General features: G+C 37.0%; 3 protein-coding genes and 1 long non-coding RNA gene across 8 annotated transcripts in view; 1 reads left to right on the forward strand and 3 right to left on the reverse strand.

Moving 5' to 3' along the window:
* Window positions 1–10,172, reverse strand: part of tdrd6a (tudor domain containing 6a) — a 49,819-nt gene extending 39,647 nt beyond the window's left edge. For all 5 annotated transcript variants that reach the window (XM_082148146.1, XM_082148145.1, XM_082148144.1 and 2 more), the window contains exon 1: window positions 9,509–10,172. The gene's annotated coding sequence lies outside the window, so the exon portion shown is untranslated. The remainder of the gene's footprint in view (window positions 1–9,508) is intronic.
* The window catches only part of LOC309482786, a 223,295-nt gene that overhangs the window by 25,584 nt on the left and 176,911 nt on the right, over window positions 1–20,800 (forward strand). The window lies entirely within an intron of this gene.
* On the reverse strand, window positions 10,319–12,486 carry sf3b6 (splicing factor 3b, subunit 6). Its single transcript, XM_082148340.1, has 4 exons — window positions 12,316–12,486; window positions 11,771–11,889; window positions 11,498–11,636; window positions 10,319–10,661 (listed from the first exon to the last, which is right to left on the reverse strand). The coding sequence occupies exons 1-4, from the start codon at window positions 12,343–12,345 to the stop codon at window positions 10,572–10,574; spliced, it is 378 nt and encodes a 125-aa protein (XP_082004466.1). The 5' UTR covers window positions 12,346–12,486; the 3' UTR covers window positions 10,319–10,571.
* vsnl1a (visinin-like 1a) overlaps window positions 13,859–20,800 on the reverse strand; it is a 30,840-nt gene continuing 23,898 nt past the window's right edge. Inside the window, exons 3-4 of the mRNA XM_082147009.1 lie at window positions 16,906–17,121; window positions 13,859–15,562 (exon numbers count right to left, since the gene is read on the reverse strand). Of these exons, the coding sequence (XP_082003135.1) occupies window positions 15,365–15,562; window positions 16,906–17,121 (414 nt within the window). The 3' untranslated portion in view covers window positions 13,859–15,364. The remainder of the gene's footprint in view (window positions 15,563–16,905; window positions 17,122–20,800) is intronic.

Below are 20,800 nucleotides of genomic sequence, written 5' to 3' on the forward strand. Positions count from 1 at the left end.
ATACATATTTTCATGATTCTTTGATGAATAAATAAATTCAAAAGAACAGCATTTATTTGAAACAGAAATCTTTAGTAACATTACACATGTTTTAAGGTCATTTTTGATAACTTTAATGCATCCTTACTGAAAAAAAAATCTGACTAACCAACACATTTTTGAATGGCAGTGTACATTCAGTAGGTCATTATTGCAATATAAACACTGTCAGAGTGATCAACAGGTATCTCTTCAGTTACCAGTCGAAGACGGAGCAACTTTCTGCTCTTATGTTTACTCCGTGCACTGTCAAGGGCTTCATCATATCTGTCGCGGTACCGTCTTTGCAGCAATTATTTTACCGCAAATACTGCATCGCACGCTTGGCATCGAGAATGGAGAAATGTAGCCACACTTTTGATCGGCTTTTCCACATCTTTAAGGTATTGTGAGTGTGTGTGCTCTAGGGCTGTCAAAATTGCTCAAAAATGACGTTCGAATATTCCCTCTAAAAAACACACGAATATTCGAACTATTCGAACATCTGGTTGCGCATTTTTTCAATGACGCGCATTACGTCAATAACAGGACAAATTAATACAAAGAGACATACATAACTTGTATAGGTAGTTAATTTAAGTTTAAACATATTTGACAATGTATTACCAACACAAAACCAAGTAAATTAAATAATGGCCAAGACCGCAGACCTCAGTCTCGCTCACTCGCAGGCACTCTCTCTCTCTCTCGCGCGCCCTCGCTTTCTCTGCGCATAAAGGTTTAAATGAACAACAACAATAAGCACATGTTGAGTGCTGATCAAGAGTTTTGTGCAAGCAATTTAAGGTCGCGACTCTTGCCCCAAATATAGCAGGCTTCATTCAGTGATTGAAACAAATGTATTAACATTAATTGAAGTTTTACAGTATAGAACCGACATTGAACGCTCCGAGCGAGCTGTGGTAAACATGGAACTTTTCTGTTTAACTTTAAATAAAATGAGGCACACAATTCCGAGAAATGTGACAACAAAGAACTTTTACCCTGAGGTTCATAAAAAATAAAGTGCTATTAAAAAAGAAAAAGGCTACTTACATTATTGGTGCTTGTATTAAAAAAAGGAAAAACTGACTGCAATTTATTCCATTGTCTTTTAGTGCACTGTCAACTTTCAGCAGTGACGCTGTGCTAGACAGTGCGACTCGTGTGACCTGTCCCTCAAGTCTTGTTTATACTCGACGCGTCCGCACGAGCGCGAATCGCCCCCTATCGTTTCAAAGAATAGTACAACGGCGAGCGCGTCGAGTATAAACGCCTTGTCCGTTTGGGGGAGGTGCGCGCGCAGTCTGCGGAGACTCGCGCTGCGGAGACAGGCGAAAGTATAAACAAGGCTTCAGGCAGCGCGCGCGCCCACTCGCAAAGCAGACAGCCGCGCCTCTGCTTCCGCGGGCGTGTTTTTCCATATTCGAAATTCACATTCGAATATTAATTTTCACGTTCGAATTTCTGTTTTTTAAAACTATTCGAATATATATTCGAATTTAGAATATTCGTTGACAGCCCTAGTGTGCTCGCGTCTCATTGAGTATGTGCGCGAGTTTGTGTGTGTGTGCTCGCGTCTCATATGAGAATGTGTGCGTGGACAGTTTGTGTGCGCGCGCGTCTCATATGAGTATGTGCGCAGAGTTCCGCGCGTCTCGTGTGTGTAGAGTTTGCGTGTATGTGCGTGAGCGACTTTAGGCGTGTCGTTGTGCATTTCATATGTATTTGTTTGAGCACTGACGTTGACGAGTTAACCCCTTAGGTATCGAAATCTGGTACAGAAAAACAAGTCATTTTTCGATACTCGATAGTATCGAGGCAATTCGGTCGGTACCTAAAAAGTATCGAACTCGGTACCCAGCCCTACTGAAAACACAAAGAGAAAATCACTCACTGACTGAGAACTTTAATAAGAATCAAGGTATAATTTATACAGTGAAGTCTATGTAGTGTTTTAATTTCATATTTGTTTATTTAATTACTTTCTTCAATGCTACTGCTAAATACACCAACTGTATCAGAAAAAATAAAGCACTATTTCATTTGTATAAGTTGTGTAATGTGTATCTTTGTTCTTATTTTTTTAATAACAAAGAAAATAATGACAAAGATTTTTTATCTTTGCCACTTTGGCCAAAATGTCCAGTAGCACCTCACTGTCTGCTAGGGTTGGGTATCGTTTGAATTTGAACGACTCCGATTCCTTGTTTCGATTCCGGTTCCAAACGATTCTCGATTCCGATTCTTTTAAGAGGCAGGGTCAAAAAAAGTTTAGATCAATTTTAATTAGAGATGCACCGATTACAATTTTCTGGGCCGATTCCGATTTCCGATTTTTCATTAAGTTTGACCTGCCGATTCCGATTTTAGCCGATTCCGATTTTATTTTTCTAACCACTTTACAGCACACCCAAATATTTATTTTATATCTTTTCTGTAATAGAACATTTTACAATTTGCATAGTAAAAAAATGTTTTAATAGATAAATGCTATAAAATAGAACTATAAAAATTACTCCAGGTGTGGGTAATTAACACACATCTAAAGTGCAGTGTTATGGAAGAACCATTTCCTTTTCACATTCAATATCCAATAATTTTTTTTATACATGTATTTAGCAAACTAAACGTCTGTATGAAAACAGGGAATGGCGATAAAATAATATATAAATAAAAAATAAAATAAATATAGCCTTGCAGTATAAAGATATTTCTCAAAGCACACACACACAGGCCTATTGCAATCACTTGTACAAACTGAATAATAAAAAAAGTTTAAATGGGTACATTTTCTATAAATATTAGTGTTCGTTTACTTTTCTGACATAGCCTACTCCAGTTCTTGTTAAAACACGCAAATTCTGTGCATTTTGGGCACTTTTTTGTGAAACCCTATTTAGGCTATTTTGTCCATCAAAAGTGTGCTTTCCCTTTAATTGAGCGTGAGCAGTGCAGCAAATAGACTCGGCGCCGAAACACGCGCTTCACTGCTCGCGACGCTCCTGCTTGACGCTCACGCGCTGCTCCCGCTCCCGTTGTGAATGCACTCATTGGTTAACATGCACGGCGGAAAAAAATATGCGCTTGCGGTCTGAACGGACGTAATTCACGAGGTTTCCTACATGTGTTCCGTGTGCACGTGTGATGCTGATGTTGCGCGATGTTAATCATGCGGCGCCCGAGTGCATTTGAACGGCATAAAATCGGTATTTGTCAGACTCACCGGCCGGTCGCCGGTCACGGCCGATCGCGTGAAAATCGGCCAATTCCGGTCACCAGCCGATCAATCGCTGCATCTCTAATTTTAATTCTATGAACTTTTTACTTTTTATGAACTTTAATATGAATTTCTCACAGGGCTGTTTTCAACTACAATATAAATATCAAATCTATTTTAAACAAATTATTTTAGGATATTTTAAATGAGCTAGCTAACCAACGGTCTTTCTGAAGGAAATAGTCTGACCTTCTCCATCAATTGCTATTTTCACAGCTAAAATGGGCTATCAGGTAAAATAGGCTAAATAAGGTTGTTTACACTCATGTGTAAATGTGTTTATGAATTTTTTTTTTTTTACGTTCGCCGGCATCGCGCGCAGTTTTCAAACGGACGAGTAGAGGACGAGAGAATATGGTTGCAACTTGCAAGATACCGAAGAATAAGAAAACATCATATAAGTACGTTTTTAAGGTTTAACGTCAGGGTTGTTTGCTCTGAATAAATTTTATGAGACGCTGTGAGTTAATAAGGCAACTCACACAGCGTCTCATAAAATGTATCGGTTCGCAGTTTAGCATAACAATCCATATACACTTACACCTGTGCTAGTAATACACGCATTTACCATGCCGTGTGTACTTACAGTTTACAAATGTTTAACTAATGTGGGGAAGTAGGCTACAGCTGTCAGTGTTCAGCGAGTTAACATTTGGCAGTTTGAAATCGACTAGGTAGTTACTTCAGTTCAGAATAGGGCTAGAAATGATCAAATTGGTAACTTAAGACAGCGGTTTCTTCTTGCGGTCGGCGGACTGTGAATCGAAACTAGGAATCAAAATTTTAACTTTTGAACGATTCCAGGAAAATCGCAAAGCTAGTCCCGGTTCCAATCGATACTCGATACCCAAGCCTACTGTCTGCCATTCTTTTTTATTTTATATTTCGTTACTAAGGCTTTGTTTTTAAAATAGGGACATTAGTGTGGCTGTAATGCTCAGTCACTTGCAAAATAGTAAAACCAACTTGAAAAAGAATTGTGATTGAAAAAATCGTGAATCGTGATTTTCCTGAATAAATCGTGATATGATATTTTTGCCATATTGCCCACCCCTAGAAAGAATTCAACCGCCATAATGAGGCGATATTTGACTCCTTAAAATGACTTGCCGGTGCATTTTTTTTTTAACCTTTGTAAAGGCATTTTTTCTAATCTTATTAAACGTGTCATATTTGTCAAATTCAAACATTTATATTTATAAATGGAGTTAAAATAATAATGCTTGAGATTCATGTTTTGAATATGGAAATATTAAATGATTAAAATTAAAAAAATGAATTAATTAAATAATTTAAAAAATTAGACAAACTGCCAGTAGGGGTGGGAAGTCACTGGCTGAATCCAAAAATCACCCCTTAAAGGGATAGTTCACTTTGAAATTAATTTTTGGTATGTTTTAGCTTACCTCAAGGGCATCCAAGATGTAGGTGTCTTTTTTTCCGCAGTAGTTTCAATTTTTATATTTTTAGGTCAAACCGTTCTTGTCTGTCAGTCATATAATGCAGGTCTATGGTCATTATCTCAAAACACAAGCACAGAGTCCAAATTAAAACAATTCCCCGTCGTCCAAATTAAACAATTCCCCATCGTAAGTACACATTGATGGCCTAAGACACGAAACGAGCGGTTTGTGTGAGAAAACAAACAGTATTTATATCGTTTTTACCTCTTATACGCAGCCATGTCGAAGTGATCTGATCTGACGTGTACGCAGACTGGTGCATAGATATATACACTAGATGTCGCCTTAAAGACATTCGTTCCAATAAACTGCCGTAGACAAGGCGACATCTAGTGTGTATATATCTATGCACCAGTCTGCGCACACGTCAGATCACTCGGACATGGCTGTGTATAAGTGGTAAAAACGATATAAATACAGTGTTTCCCCTATAAATTTTTCCAGCAGCGGTGCTGTTACGTGCCGGAGGTTGTTACCAAGCCGCTCGCGGGGGGTCCGGGGGCATGCACCCCTGTAAGATTTTCTTTTTTGAATTACCCCTTAAACCATGATTTCTGGCAAGTTTTGTGGATAGAAATGGACATTTTGAGACATACAAATTTGACATACCATCAACATAAGGCATGATTATTGCAGCACGTACCTTGAACTCACAAACAGGATTAGGACAGGATTATTGTTATTTGTTTTTCTTTTGTGTTAATTTTCAGCTGTAAGGTAGAAATTGATAGTGGAAAAATTTAACTCTTTCCACCTTACCTGCACTACTGATCTTTTTTTCTGTAACACACTTTAGCACTTAGATACATCATCATGTAACCAGTACTTTCATTTATTTTATCCTGTAGACATTTTGAACATTAAAATCCAAATGAAACTTTTCATTAGTTTAAAAGGGGACTAGCTTGCATAGCCTATTTTACTTCACTAACCTCCAGGGACGTGCAAAGAGTTCATCAGGGGCAGGGGCTCAAATGTAAGAAACGGTAATGTAATAAAAATGCTGTGATTAATCGCAATTAATCGCATTTCCCCCAAACTTGTAATCATCCATATTTAAATGTAGAATCACTAATTAAATTAAACACACAAAAAAGGGGAAAAAAAGAAAAATGTCCACACAAATTGGACAGAAAATAGCCCTATATTAAAATATAAAACACCAATATATTATTCTTCATTCAGTTCTATGCAACTGACTAATTATCAAAATAAAGTATAGTCATACAAAGCTATTATTACCAGAGCATGTGATCAGAGCAGGTCATTTTACCATTGTTGCCCAGCATGGCTATACCAGCTCAGCAAACAGAAGTCTACTACTGAAAAATGTCACGTTATTTGAGCGGATTTTTCTTTTTCAGTGCGTGATCGGTAGCCAACATGATTGGAGCGTTTGGGCCGTTAAGGAGCAGAACGCGCAGCGCAAAGACGGAGCGGAACATTGAGCAGATAGCGCAGTGCGCCGACACACACACACGAACCATGAAGAGAGGCGCGCCTGAGAAAACGAGCGCTTACCGCGCGCACACATTTGAAATATTTGCATGTGAACGTGAATGTGAAGTGAACGGCCCCTTATGGCAACGTGGCATTAGCCTAATCAAAAATATTTCCATTTTTCTCTTTCCTTGTCAACAAGTGGATTCAGAGCCATCACATTAGCAGCGCCGCCGGTCGCCATGTTTCAGTGTTTTTAGGTGTGTAAGTGAATGTCGTGATATTACTGATCATGTGAAGATTTTGCAGCGGCGCTGAAAATCCAGCGGCGGCGCTGCGCCGCTGCCTAATACATTGTAGGGGAAACACTGAAATACTGTTTGTTTTCTCACACAAACCGCTCGTTTCGTGTCTTAGGCCATCAATGTGTACTTACGATGGGGAATTGTTTAATTTGGACGACGGGGAATTGTTTTAATTTGGACTCTGTGCTTGTGTTTTGAGATAATGACCACAGACCTGCATTATATGACTGACAGACAAGAACGGTTTGACCTAAAAATATAAAAATTGAAACTACTGCGAAAAAAAAGACACCTACATCTTGGATGCCCTTGAGGTAAGCTAAAACATACCAAAAATTAATTTCAAAGTGAACTATCCCTTTAAACCCACGTTATTCCACTAATACTGTTCACTTGAAGGAGTAAATTAACTAAGATAAATGTTCCCTTCAACGCCAACAAATCAGGTGCTGGTGCCACCATCTGTAGAACTTAAAGCTACACTGTGTCATTTTTTTTAGTTGATTCTTAGCAAAAAACACTTAGTTCTTTCAAAAATATATGTGCTCATTAATGTATATTTACTTCTTTCAAGTAATATAAAGTATTCTCCTAAATTTATAATCTGCCATTGAAAGTACATACGGGTGAGGGGTTCGAATGCCGGTCGCCATGTTGCCCCTCCATCTTGAAACTACATTAGCCAAAGAGGGACATACCTGTAAATTCAAGCTTCGCCTTTCGCGCTTTACACTCAGTGACACAGAGACGAATGCGAGGGGGAGATTACTCGCGACTGCCGGCAGATTTGAAAGATTGCTGATGGAGGGTCACGTCTATTTTCGAGGACATGTAGCAGAGTCGCCAAGGAAGCGAAAGAGAGAATTAAAACGTCAATGTGACAGGCAAATCAGCAAGACCAAAGTCAATACTGGAGTAACTTTTCCCAGATGGAAAGAGCTCATGAGGAGCAAAGATTTTAAAACGGACGCCGAAGTTGCCTGCTTTCTTCTCGACAGGTAATTCAGCCTAATTGTGTAAATTCGAAGTTTTATAGTTACTTGTCTAACCATAGCATGGTTGTGCATAACGCCAGAACGACCTCTAGTATAACTTGCGTTACTTTTCCTCACGTCAATGGTGAAAAAGTATTGTTTACCTTGTAACATAAATCTGTGCTGCGACGGATCACAGGTGATAGTTTTAAAGGCGCAATTGGACGAAGTCGAACTGGAAGCCATGTTAATCTTGGATTAATACGGCCACCGTAGGAGTTAAAACGCCCTCGAAATTGAAAGGAACAGAAACTAATATTCACTGGGTAGTCATATACAATTTCACCGCTAGATGGGGGAAAATATCACAGTGTAGCTTTAAAAGCGCTGTTGCCACTGCTCTCAAGTGTTATGGTGCCTTCACGTGCTATGGTAATTATGGTAAATACCAAAAGCCGACGTGGAAAATGCACATGAACACCCCCTCATGTGGTATTTTCCACTGGGCAACTCGTAGAATATTTTGATGCACGAGTTGCCGAGATGAGATAACCTTTGACCTTTTCAAAATGGCGGAGAGCAACGCAAGAGTCGTGAATAAGCATTGCACACAACTAAACGTTTTTTGCAACTGTTAGCGGATAGTTTTTGTAGCCTATACAATGTTGTGTCATTAACAATTGTAATATAATGCGTTAACACTCAGTGTCAGTTTTAAAAATACCGTTATGGTTTGGTGTTACCTACCCAGAGCAGATGCTAGCTAGCAGTCAATAGGAGCCTCCTAGTAATGAGCGGTCAGGCAATTTACTCACGTGAATGTATTTTGTCTGTAGTGTACGCCAGCGACACCATGATTTACTGACTTAAGCAATCTAAAATTGTTTTAGCCAAATAACAGGTCTGGATCTGTGAGTCCAATTTTTTTTTACCTACATTACGACAACAAAAGCACTTGAACACAACACACTGGTAAATACCAGTTCACGAGTGGAAAATATCATCTTTTCCATAGCACGTGAAGGCACCATTAGTCTAGAGCCCTGAATAGGCCCGTTACATTTAGCCTAGTTGATTTGAAGTCATCTGAACATTGTACATTTTACAATGGTTTAGTCTGGCAGCAGCACAGTAATTCAAATTGGCCGTTTAATTTCATGCTTTTCATAGAATAGGCCAAGCAGTTCACTAGGTAAAGGTTTTTGATAACTGATTCTCAAGGTTATGTAAAATACAGCTGTGGGGAGACAGGACACAAGACAGTCTAATATAAAAAAAAATACAAGTTGGAAGAAGCCTTTAGCTGATGTTTAATCTTAAGAACACTTCATACTGTATTTTTTTTACGGACCACACAGCTTGACATACGAGACAATACATAACCTTCCGCATTAACCCCTCAGTTTAGCTCAAGACACCAGCTGGAAACTACAGCAATTTTACATTAACAGTATAAGTAAAGTAACACGTGGAAATTAGAAAATGTGCTTTTGGAAGGAGTCTGTCAGCTGACCTCTCACAGGTGAGATCTGAGAGATTGAAACAGGTGCAGCCTCTGATTACCAACACAAGAAATAAACAAGTAAAATAAAACGAATTGGCATTCTATATAGGATCATTAATCAATTGATAATCATTATTTTACATCGCTATACGTTACATACGGTAGCGTCAATAAAGCGTCAGGTCTGCAAGAGAGAGCGTGAATAATTTTTATTTATTTTTTTTTTAACTGGCAAACGAGTAACTTAGCAGCTAACGTTAACTGGATTCCGCATCTAACATAATAAACAGCAAGACTTTTATATTCAAATGTATGACTTACTAAACTCTCTCCCACCACAAGTGAATTAACGTTAGATTCAATAAACTCAATAAATTTAACCCATCCAGAGTCGTGACTTTCCCCAACGTTGTGCGAATGACTAAAATGCGACAAAACAATCTCGACAAATGTCGCTCATGTTGATCAGCACACATTTAATGTATATAGCCAACATAAAACGAACACTTATTACGAACACTCACCAATTTTGGGTAGATTCCGCTTTTACTTCACTGATGACCGACGACATCTTGGCTTCTTGTCAACCGTCGAGGCGGATTAAATTGTAAAGGCACACAAACCGAAAAATTGATTTTCACCACGTGAAACTATATAGTTATATATTAGTTAACTATATTAGTTATAGCGAACAACTAAGAATCAGTTCTACAAAAAGCAGGGTAAGCGTACTATTTCTACAAACGATGTTCAAACGGAGAAATTAGGATACGTAACTAGACACGACTGTCGCTTTCGCGCCTCGTTCTCGCGCGTTCAGCTGATTGGCTCATTTATGGTCAGACGGAAGTGCATTAAAAACGGAAGCAACAATAGTCCAATAATAATCCAACGCAATATATTGAATAATAATACTGGATTACTAAAAGATAGATTGGTTAATTTCAGACACATTACAATATAGTATACAACATATTTTAAGACGAAAAATAGGGGGCTGCATTAAGGCAGCAAAATGTTGTTTTTTTACTCAATCTCATCTCTAAAACAACTTTAATGTTACTGCATAACCAATGCCATATATGCAATTATATTATTTGAATATTTATTTATTTTGCAATTAAAAACAAAACATCAATGACAAGCATTATCTTCAAATAAAGTAATATACATTGTGTTGTTAAATGCCATATTTTACTGATAATCAGAGAAATGTGAATCCAAGAGTTCATCAATCAAGTCATTATATTCATTTTAATTTGAAAACACTAGATTTTAAACTCTGGAACTGTGAAACTAGTTTAATAAAAATGTGCAAATAAGACACCAGACAGTTATATTAAAAAAGGAAATCAGTGATTTAATAAAACAAATGCTGATGAATAAATGCCAATTTATTCAATATTAACAGAACTCACAGAAAAAGAAATGGGGTCAATATATATAACAAGACTTCAGGCCAAGTAATGAACACTGTTCAACTGACATAAAAAAAAAAAACATCATTACTTAATGGGGTGAAGGGAAAAGGAGATGGATCCAAGGTGGGAAAAACAACAATAACAGAAATAAAAAAAACTAGGTTGACTATTTCGGTGGGTCTGTGTTTATCCCGTACTTCTCTTTGAGAAGTTTCAGCTGCTCCTCCTTTTTCTTTGTGTCCATTTTTTGGAAAGCCTTGGGGGGGAACAAAGGTAACAACTTTTTATCACATTCTCATTGCTATTAACATGTCAAAGGTTCATCCAAAAATTAATTATTGGACAATAGTTAATTTTATGGAAAGGAAAGAACATTCTGCATAATATTCATCTTTGTGTTGTGTTCCCCAGAAGAAAGATATCATAGTGTTTGAAACAGAAATGACGATCTTAATTGTCATTTATGTATCCACATTAGTGAACTACTAATTTAACAAATACTGAAATATGAAAACCTTTTTGAAATTCACACCATCAAGTTGTGTATAAGTGTTGGGTAGTAACTGATTATATGTAATCTTCTAGATTATGAAATAAGATTCCAAAAATCAAATTAGATTATAATACGTATTAATTGGAACATTATTGCACAGCATAAACAAATAGAATGTTTTTTAAATTTTTTGTTAGTATTTTATTTGAATTGTTTTTATTAGATAATTTCTTATAATTCATATTTTTTTATGATTTAATTAAGCTTTTCATAAATGTATGAATGCCCTGCAGTTCCTTCCCAGATCCTAGTTAGGGAAACCCTGTCGTAATGTGTAATGCACTTCATATTGTTGATAAACAAAATAGAATAATTTATCTTTGAAATTACCAATAGGCTACAAGGTTATACTATTTGAATAAACAAGTCAAAAGTAATCAAGAATACATTACCTAAAAAATTTGAAAAGTAATTTACATGTAAATTTTGTGACAAACTACAAATAATATCATGTCATTTGTATTCAGTAATGGACTACAATTTGTAAGTAATCTACCCAGCACTGTGATTGAATCAAAGACAAAAACAGTTAAACTCACCCTGTTTGCATTATAGTACAATACAACTAAGTATCTGTTGCAGACGTTGAATCCAGAAAGGTGATCACAGGCATTTTTGGCATCAAAGATATCTTCATATACAACATAGGCTGTTCCTCTCGATTCTGGTGTGTTTCCACTTAAAGAACAAAATGACAATCAGTTTCTACACTTACAAATATAAACGTGATTAATGAAACACAATCAGTAGTTACTTTAAAGTGTCTATCAAGCATATTGGTATGCTAATGTCAGAAATAAACTGATACTCACACTCTGATTTGACGAATTGGCCCGTACTTTCCAAAGATGTCATACATCTCCTCTGCAGTGATCTTGTACGGAAGGTTACGTATATACAATATCCTGTTCACCTCTGGAGGTAAACGAATCTGAAACATAGCAGCAAAGAGGAAGATTGAGATATACATAAATTGAAAATAATTGTTTCATATCATTAAAACACAATCCACGCCACCATTTAAATAATTTGAACACCCTCAAGTGCTTCGAATGACATTTAAGTATGAAACTGAATTTATGAATTCCCACATGGACGTAACATGATAAATATTTTGACCACATTTCTATACTAAAAGAGGAAATTCGAGTCCTAAATAATATGTCCAAATGTATAAATACAAAAGCAGGGAATATATATTGTATCATACCACTAGCAATAGCGCGTACTTGTTTGTCTTAATTGATCATTTTTATACCAGGAAAACAACAATAAACATCCATCTTAAAAGTGCGGCTTGGCCATTTGAGGGCCAACCTATCAACATAACGATCATCTGAACCAAAGCTGGACTTACATTCGCTCGTTTAGCTGCTTGCATCGCCATGGTTGGGTCTGTTTAAAGAAAACAAAAACTCAAACTTTGCGAGAAAAAGCCTCAACTACTCTATAATCTGTAACAGCTAGCACAAGCTAAGTAGCTGCGCACTTTGCTATGTTGGCTTGATCGCGCAGTGTGATGACGTTCTTCCGGGAAGGCTGCGGCCAGGTTCCTTTGAGGTGACGTCAAACTGCGATTCTACTTATGTAACTTTATTAGAATATTATTAGATACCAGTTGCTCGTTTTGTGCTGCCCCCAATGAAAAGGCACTTTTTGATCTATTACACATATTTTGGTCTAGGCTATTTGTTTGGTTTGGTTTCTATAACGTGAACAAAACAAAACAAAACAAAAAAACATAAACTGCTTGGCTACTGTTCCTTAACAAATCACATTCATGGTATTAAATTCAGTCATCAAAAGCCCTTTAATTGTCTTTGAAAAAGATATCGAGCAATAGGTTATATATCCAAGCTATTAAATCTTCATAAATTCATTTATTTTGTTAAAGAATGCAGTATATTTTGTCGAGGTGTAATATTTTACTTTATTTTTGTTATCTATTTTATCTTATTTATTTTATTTAGTTATAGCCTTGGCCTGTTTTAAGTAATTTTTCATTTAAGTATATATTTGCATTTGTTCATTATTTACATAGGCTATAGCCTATACTTTTTGTTTGCCTATACTATTTAGAATTCAAGACTCTGCTGCCATCTAACGGACCTCTTCTGTTATCACAGTTTACTGGATTTGCAGTCCAGAATGATATGGGCAATTTCTGTTAAGCAGGAATTTCCATGCCCCCATCATGTAATGGGTGAAATAATAAACTTCTTGAAATTGAATACATTTTTTCTTATATCAAAATAATATTTTCACTTATTGGTTGTGATTGATGCTATGTCCACACTCCACAGGAACGTCTGACATGAAAAACTGACAATTTGTTCCGACAACTGACAACTATCCCAGGTGTTTCTTGATTTTGTACTTTCTCTAATTAAAATGATAGCGTTTCATGGATGTTTTCCTTTAAATTACAGCACAAGTGTATTCAAAAGTGACTCCAAATTGCATAAAAGTTACTTGTATCTGTCCCGATTTGTGCTGATTAAAGGGATAGTTCACAGTTTTACTCACCCTCAAGTTGTTCCAAACCTTTGCTAAGTTCTTTCTTCTGCTGAACACACAAAAAAGAAGATATTTTGAAGATGGTTGGTAACCAAACAGTTGATGGCCCCATTGACTTCCTTCCATTTAAATTTTTTTCTCCATACTATGGAAGTCAGTGGGACCCCTGGGCCTGTTTAGTTACCAACATTCTTCAAAAAATATTATTTTGTGTTCAGCAAAAGAAAGTCATACAGGTTTGGAACAACTTGAGGATCTAATCTATCCCTCAACAATCTATTCATTTAACAAATTATATGGTGAGTGCAGGTGAGGTAATACATTTCAGTATCTACATATTGACAACCAAACTCCTTTCAAATCAAACCCAGACATTGAGAAAATATCCCATATACTCTTTTATTAGTTTAAACCACAACACAAGGAGTAAGTGCAGCCATGGCGTCAGGGGCACAATACATGCTACATGTACAAAATAACTGAAATTGGAAAAGTTTGCCATTGCATGAATTTGGTGCGGTGCCTACGTAGGTAAACATTACAATGACAAAGGTTATGCTTGTGTAAAGCTCTTGACACTGGCAGAAAGTACTTTCAAATGGAGCACAGAAATGTGCGTATTTAGAAATCGAGTCAGTGCTCAAAATGTGCAGTTGGTGTAAATGCCTGGATTTAAAAAGTAATAACATTAGGGTTGACCTTTAAAACCCTCAGTTAAGAGTTCTCATTTAAGAGCAGCGTGTAAAAAGTATGATTAAATACAGTCTTGGACGGTTTCAGCTGTCAAGAACGAGTTGGGAGTTCCAACAGATACATGTTTGAGGCAAAATCATCTTTAAACCTAATGACACAACTCAAAAATGATCTTCACAAATTCATTCCATGCCTGGGCCCCACATTAATCTGCACACTGATATGCAATTTATTTCATTTGATCACATTCTGAAGTGCATTCTGAAAATGCACATCTTGTAAGTTTAATATGGGAATATTTTTTAATGGAATAATATTTCGACCATGAGAAAGAATGCATGGTCTCAGTGGTGGAATTGTTCTCACCGATTACATTCGGTCACATTTAACCCCCTCACATGTGATGTACATGCTAGACATTGAAGGTGTAATATACTAGCCTTTTCCCATCTAGTGCACCACATTTGAAGATCTTTGCAAAACCAATTCATTATCCATCTAATTCTATTGCACAACTCAAATTTCAATAGCTGTTTTTTCTTTTAAATAAGGCTTGTTATCATTCTTTATGCAGGATGCAAATGAGGGAAGTATTCTTAAGGCAAACCTAATGGCATGCAAAGAAACTACATTTATATTCACCAACAGTACAAGCACATTTGAAGGGAAAAGTTCGATGGACATGAGCTTATCTTTTTGTCCATCCAGATGAGCGGGTAAATCCGGAATAGTTACGATTACCATAAGAATCAGTTCGGTTGACATTACGCAGTATATGGTACACATAGCTAGCATCAGTACAATAAATAGTAGCTTGATTTAATACAGCACATCAATGATGCGCAAGCTCCAGTGGATTCAGAAGGTACTTTGCACACTCTTCACATATTGGCAGTAAATTTTGACCACTTAATATGTATGTATATTAATATTCATATAATTCTATTTGTGCATGTATGTGTGTCATGGCATGGTCTGTATGTGTGTGAGAGAGTATTTATGTGTGCAAAGGTGTTTGTGTGGGTGCGTATGTGAAATTCGTTAGCAAAGAACATTCTCATGCACACAAGTGTTTCAAACACAGGAAGCGGATTCATTGAAAGGTAGTCCAAGCAACTTTTTTTATCAGTGGAAATAGCTGCAAACTGAATGGAACATTAATCATTTGTGCAGTCCCTGGCTCTTTTCCGAGACGCTCATTTTTGCAGGTCACACTGCAGCAGTAATACAATGGAGGGGTCACCCTTTGCTGCTTCTTTAAACTCTTCCAATGAGATCTGGTCGTCGTTGTTCTTATCCATCTTACTGAAGATTTTGTCGACCCGTTGCTCGGGCGTCAGGCCGTCCTCGTTCATCTTCATCATGATAACAGTCCCCACCATCTTGTAGATTGCCTTGAAATGAGAAAAGCAGAACAATTTAGATTCAAATCTTTTGGAAAGTCAGAGTCAATCCCTCTCCATTTCCTGTCCACTCTCTCTTTCTGACCATGAGGGGGCGACTCACTCCACATAGAACAGTGGTCCTCAAACTTTTGGACTCCTAAACTCCTAAATATGTACCTACTCAAGAGAGTATGCGACTTCGGAAACAGCCCTAGGCTTCTCATTGTCCACAACAATATTTGAAAGCCCCATGTATTTTCCAGTTGTTTATGATTCTCTGGATAAGGATTAAGGATAAGAATTTAAGAAATATTTTTACCAACAATTTGTACCCTAAAATTTTTAGGGATGCACCGATATGAACCTTTTGCCCGATAATTCTTTATATTTGAAAGCCGATAACCAATATATTGGCCGAGAAACCTGATTACAAATACAAAAGTCTCACTATCATTAAAAGCCATGTCCCAAGCACACAATTCAAATGTTCTCATTATAATTATATGTAGTCTATATTACATACTTGCGTAGCACATTTTGCACTTAACTGTATTTTCCTTTTTTTGAGTGATTCCAGTCATATTTCAAGCAATTTAAAACCATCATGGCGAACAGTGCACATCTGAAGTGTCTCAGCTGATGGACATAATCCATTATTTATCAGCTTTAATATATTAGCCACATTTTCTTATCTGGCAGATATCGATAACATTAAAAATGACATGTTTTTAATGACATATCAGCCGCTACCGATATGGCGGCCGATATATCGTGCATCCCTAAAATATTTCAGAGCTTGGAATTAATAGACATAGAACAATGGCTTCTAAGAAAAATAAATTAGCATTAAAATATACCGAAACAATTTAAAATCAAGACATTTATTTTAATTCACCCCCTCAACAAATGTTTTTTTTGTTTTGTTTTTTGAGTAACCAAAGTTCCCACAGTCTTGAAAAACCTGGATAATATGAGATAGCCTAATTTTAAAAGTGTGAAATCCATTCTCATGGTCCATTTCTAGACTTAGAAAAATCATGTAAATGATCTAAATGTTTTAATAGGCTACATTTTTATAAATATATTTTATAATATATACATTTTTCTAGTTATGCCAAGCTCTAAAATATTTTATTCGATAGAAATTGTGAGTAAAACATATTTATGTTATTCAGTAAAGCATGAAAATTGTAAAAGTCAGTGGGCCGTTAAAAAATGTTGTGGACAGTTGGGACCTTGGGGTTGACAATCACTGATATCAAATAAAACAGCTTTTCTTATGTGGCTTAAATTTTAATTTAGTTTTGATAATCTAAACTAAATTAAACAGAAGAACAGACTGAATCGAGTACCTCAATGATCTCAAGCATCTCAACTCGTGTGATTTTGCCGTCTCCATCCAGGTCGTACATGTTAAAGGCCCAGTTGAGTTTCTGTTCGAAGCTGCCTCGTGATGTGATGGACAGGGCACAGATGAACTCTCTGAAGTCGATGGTGCCGTCTCCATTCTTGTCGAAGGTTCTGAAAGCGTGCTGAGCAAACTTTGAGGCATCACCATAAGGAAAAAACTGCAAAAGAGGAAAGATAATAATACAATTAATCAATTTATAATCAATATTGTTTTAATTTGTAATCTAAGTTTATGTTTGTTTGTTTTTATCTGTCCTAAAATTCATTTTCTATCTTGATAGTCTTTTGAAAAATGCCTTTAAAATAACAAAAGCCTGGTCATTAAAGACAAAAGATTAAAATCAATAATTTTAAGCAACCCCTCGTAAGACAACTCTCAATTCTAACTCTCAAAGTCCCTGAACCTGAGCAAAGCATATTCCTGAAAGTCTTATTTGGGATTGGTTATTTTTATTAAATGTTTTTTCGAAATTAATACTTTTATTCAGCAAGACCACATTAAATTGATCTGAAGTGACAGTAAGGACATTTACAATGCTATAAAAATGAATGCAGTTTTTTATTCATCAAAGAATCCTGAAAAAAACAAACATGTATCATGGTTTCCACAAAAATATTAAGCAGCACAACTGTTTTCAACATTGATAATATAATAATAAATGTTTCTTGAGCACCAAATCAGCATATTAGAATGATTTCTGAATCATGAATCATGCAAAAATAACATTTAAAAAAATATATTCAAATAGAAAACAGTTCTTTTAAACTGAATACAATTTTACAATATCTTTTTCTGTATTTTCGACCAAATAAATGTAGCCTTGGTGAGCATAAGATACTTCTTTCAAAAACATTAAAAGATCCTTCCGACCTCACATTTTTTAATGGGAGCATACCTCCTTTAATTACAGAAGTAATAAACATTTTTTAAAGCAGCAGAGTTGAAAAGGTACTGAATCACAGGAATGACCTCAATACTGTTATTTCTGTTGGTCAGAAATGCTCATCTTTATATTTTCTCCTATTAAAAAACTGCTTAATTTTAGTGCTGCGGGACTTTAACTGTAATTTTGTTGCATCAAGCTGAAACAACAGGAACTTCACAGATAGCACTATGTATGCAGGAGATCTTAGTGGTAGGTGGGTGAGTGTATGTGTACAGTATGTGTGTTAACTCAGGCAATCAACACCCAGCGCAGTGCCTGCCTCATTGCAGAAGAGGGCTGCAATGCGGAAGTGAGCTGTGCAGTCGGTACAAGAGCAGCACACAGCTTCTCTTTGAAGAAGGGCATCATTCCCCTTCTAATATTGTTACCCTCTCAGTGACTGAGGGCAAAAATTCACACGCGTTCCAAATGCAGTCCCAGCCAAAGCACTATTTGTCACCTATAGTGCCCAAAACACCACTGATTTGCAATCTAATGAGCAACAGGGGGAGATAAAGGGTTTTCATGCTGGCGCCAAGATGAAGACACTCATATAAAGTGAAGATTTATAGGCACCACTGACAACAAATATATGATGTTTTCTAACCCGAAAGGGAAAAGCCAAATACATTAAGGTCTTTTTTGAGCAAATGCAATAGCTGAGAATTGCAAGTGTATCACTCCATATTTGAGAAGCCAGTGTAAATGTTTTTAAATGTTACCTAACCTCACATTTGAGTTATTTGCCTGCTAAATATTAAACGATGGAATCACTGGAGTGTGATGGCAGGGCTGAACTAAGCTAATAATAAATTCTGAGCACTTAGGAACAGATGCCATGCTCAAAGACTGGGAAATGAGATTCTCATAGTTTGCACCAAATGGGAGAAAAGAGTGTGTGATTGTGTACCAAATGTGCCTGCAACATCAAAACTTGAAATTGCCTATATTATGGGGAGCTGGCAATGGTCCTTATGAGGCTTAATAAATACACAAAATAATGTCTTTATGAAAATATAAATAATATTTGTTTTATTAAAAAACACTGACCTAAATATTTAAGTACTGACAAAAATAGTTAAGTAAACTTTATTTTTTTGCAGTGCAACCCAAACTAAAATTCTAGCATGAGATACACTATGGGCCCTATTTTAACGATCTGAAACGCAAGTATCAAGCGCGAAACGCAAGTAACTTTGTGGGCGGGTCTTGGGCGCTGTTGCTATTATACCGGCGGTATAAATAACTCTTGCGCCCGATGCAAATCTAAAATGGGTTGGTCTGAAGTAGCTTCATTATTCACAGGTGTGGTTTGGGCGTAACGTGAAATAAACCAATCAGAGCGACATCTCACATTCCCTTTAAGAGCAGGCGCGCTTGTTCCATGGCGGATTGATATTATAATGGCGGATTTGCCAGGCGCGCTCCAGGAGCGGTTCACAGCCGAGGAGACCTACGTTCTCGTCAGGGCCGTAAAAGACAGAGAAGTCTCATTGGGGATGGAGAAACACACCCAAATTAGCTTCAGTTAAACAGGTGTATAATAATTTGGGTAAATGTGTAAGCTAGATTTATGCCTATTTTTTCACATCTTCATGGACACAACAATGATTTCCCTCATGTGTTAATATTTTTCCTTGTAATAATGTATGGTTTTCTAAAAATGAGAACTGCTGTGTCTGTGTGTAGATGAGATAAGCAAAGTGTATGCGCGTTGTGCACACGCTACATTGATTATGGCCAAGCATGCGCCCTTAAAATAGCATATGAATAACATGCGCAACGCACCACTGACTTTTTCCTGGTCAGTGGCGGAATTGTTTTCTAAACCTGCAAAATACGTTTGCGCCGGAACACGCCTCCTCTTTGCGCTGAACCGCCCCCGGGAGCGCAAATGCATTTGCTAGTTTACCGACGTGCGTCTGTGGAGGGAAAAGTCCGCTGTGCACGGGTGCAAAATGGGAATGATACATGTGTCGTGTACAAAGTCAATTGCGCTGGGTGCAAGATAGGGCCCTATATCTGATACACTTTGCACTGCACATATACTTGAACCAACACACCAACACACAAACCGGCAGTGGTCTTTGATTTCATCAGAAAGAAAGAAAAATCAAGTGATCCAACACAGCGTCACACTGTGATGATGCAGCATGCTCACATATATCAAAGAGTTTACAGTGTCAAACTCCTCCAGAAAGCAGAAGGCCTCTGGGAAAGTACAGGTCTGGTCATAAGCCCCTGCCAGACTGGCACTGGGTGGAGAAGAGAGAGCTGAGAAAGGAAGTAATGCACACTGTGATGTACCCTGCACACATGCAAAATGATTCTCTCATGGGGCTGGCCCTTCTGCTCCATATGGCCTTGCCCTTCACCAAAGTAGAGGAGAGCAAAAGAAAACAAACAAAGTGCAAGTCATGAAGAACTGGAGAGCTGCTGCTGGGCTGCGCGACCCCCTACAAACGTTTTTCCGTGCGAATCTGGCAGGTTATGAAATGTTTTGTTATGTAAAAGAGAGTTTTTTTTAATAACTATCTAGGGCAAGGCTGTGTGAAATTCTCGAATTTCACATCACATTAATATTCTTCTTTTCACTTTGTTTTGGATCCAAGCACAATCCGAATGTAGAAATAGATCTCCACGTGTATATAAGATCTGTCAGGGGATGTGTTGTTATCACATGAGAATGCCACCTGATCAGGTTCCAAGTATCTGTTATTCTCTGATGAGTACATAAAGGAGAATATTTGCCATATTCAAGACAATGCAGAATAATATTCCAGCTTATTTGTGTTTTTATAATGTCTTTTTACAGTAGATTGGTTGTGTTAAAGGAAACTAAAATGACAATTCTGCCATCATTTACTCGCTCTAATGTCCTTGGCTGTATTAATTTATTTCTTCTGTGAAA

Source organism: Leuciscus leuciscus (assembly GCF_965113295.1).
Source record: "Leuciscus leuciscus genome assembly, chromosome: 19".
NCBI lineage: Eukaryota > Metazoa > Chordata > Actinopteri > Cypriniformes > Leuciscidae > Leuciscus > Leuciscus leuciscus.

What these genes read in the sequence shown, in the direction of transcription:
- sf3b6 (XM_082148340.1), bottom strand. Translation starts at nt 12,345, where the DNA reads ATGGCGATGCAAGCAGCTAAACGAGCGAAT. An exon ending in AAGCAGCTAAACGAGCGAAT is followed by an intron (nt 11,890 to 12,315) that starts GTAAGTCCAGCT and finishes GCTATGTTTCAG; the next exon opens with ATTCGTTTACCTCCAGAGGT. An exon ending in TGTACTATAATGCAAACAGG is followed by an intron (nt 10,662 to 11,497) that starts GTGAGTTTAACT and finishes TTCCCCCCCAAG; the next exon opens with GCTTTCCAAAAAATGGACAC.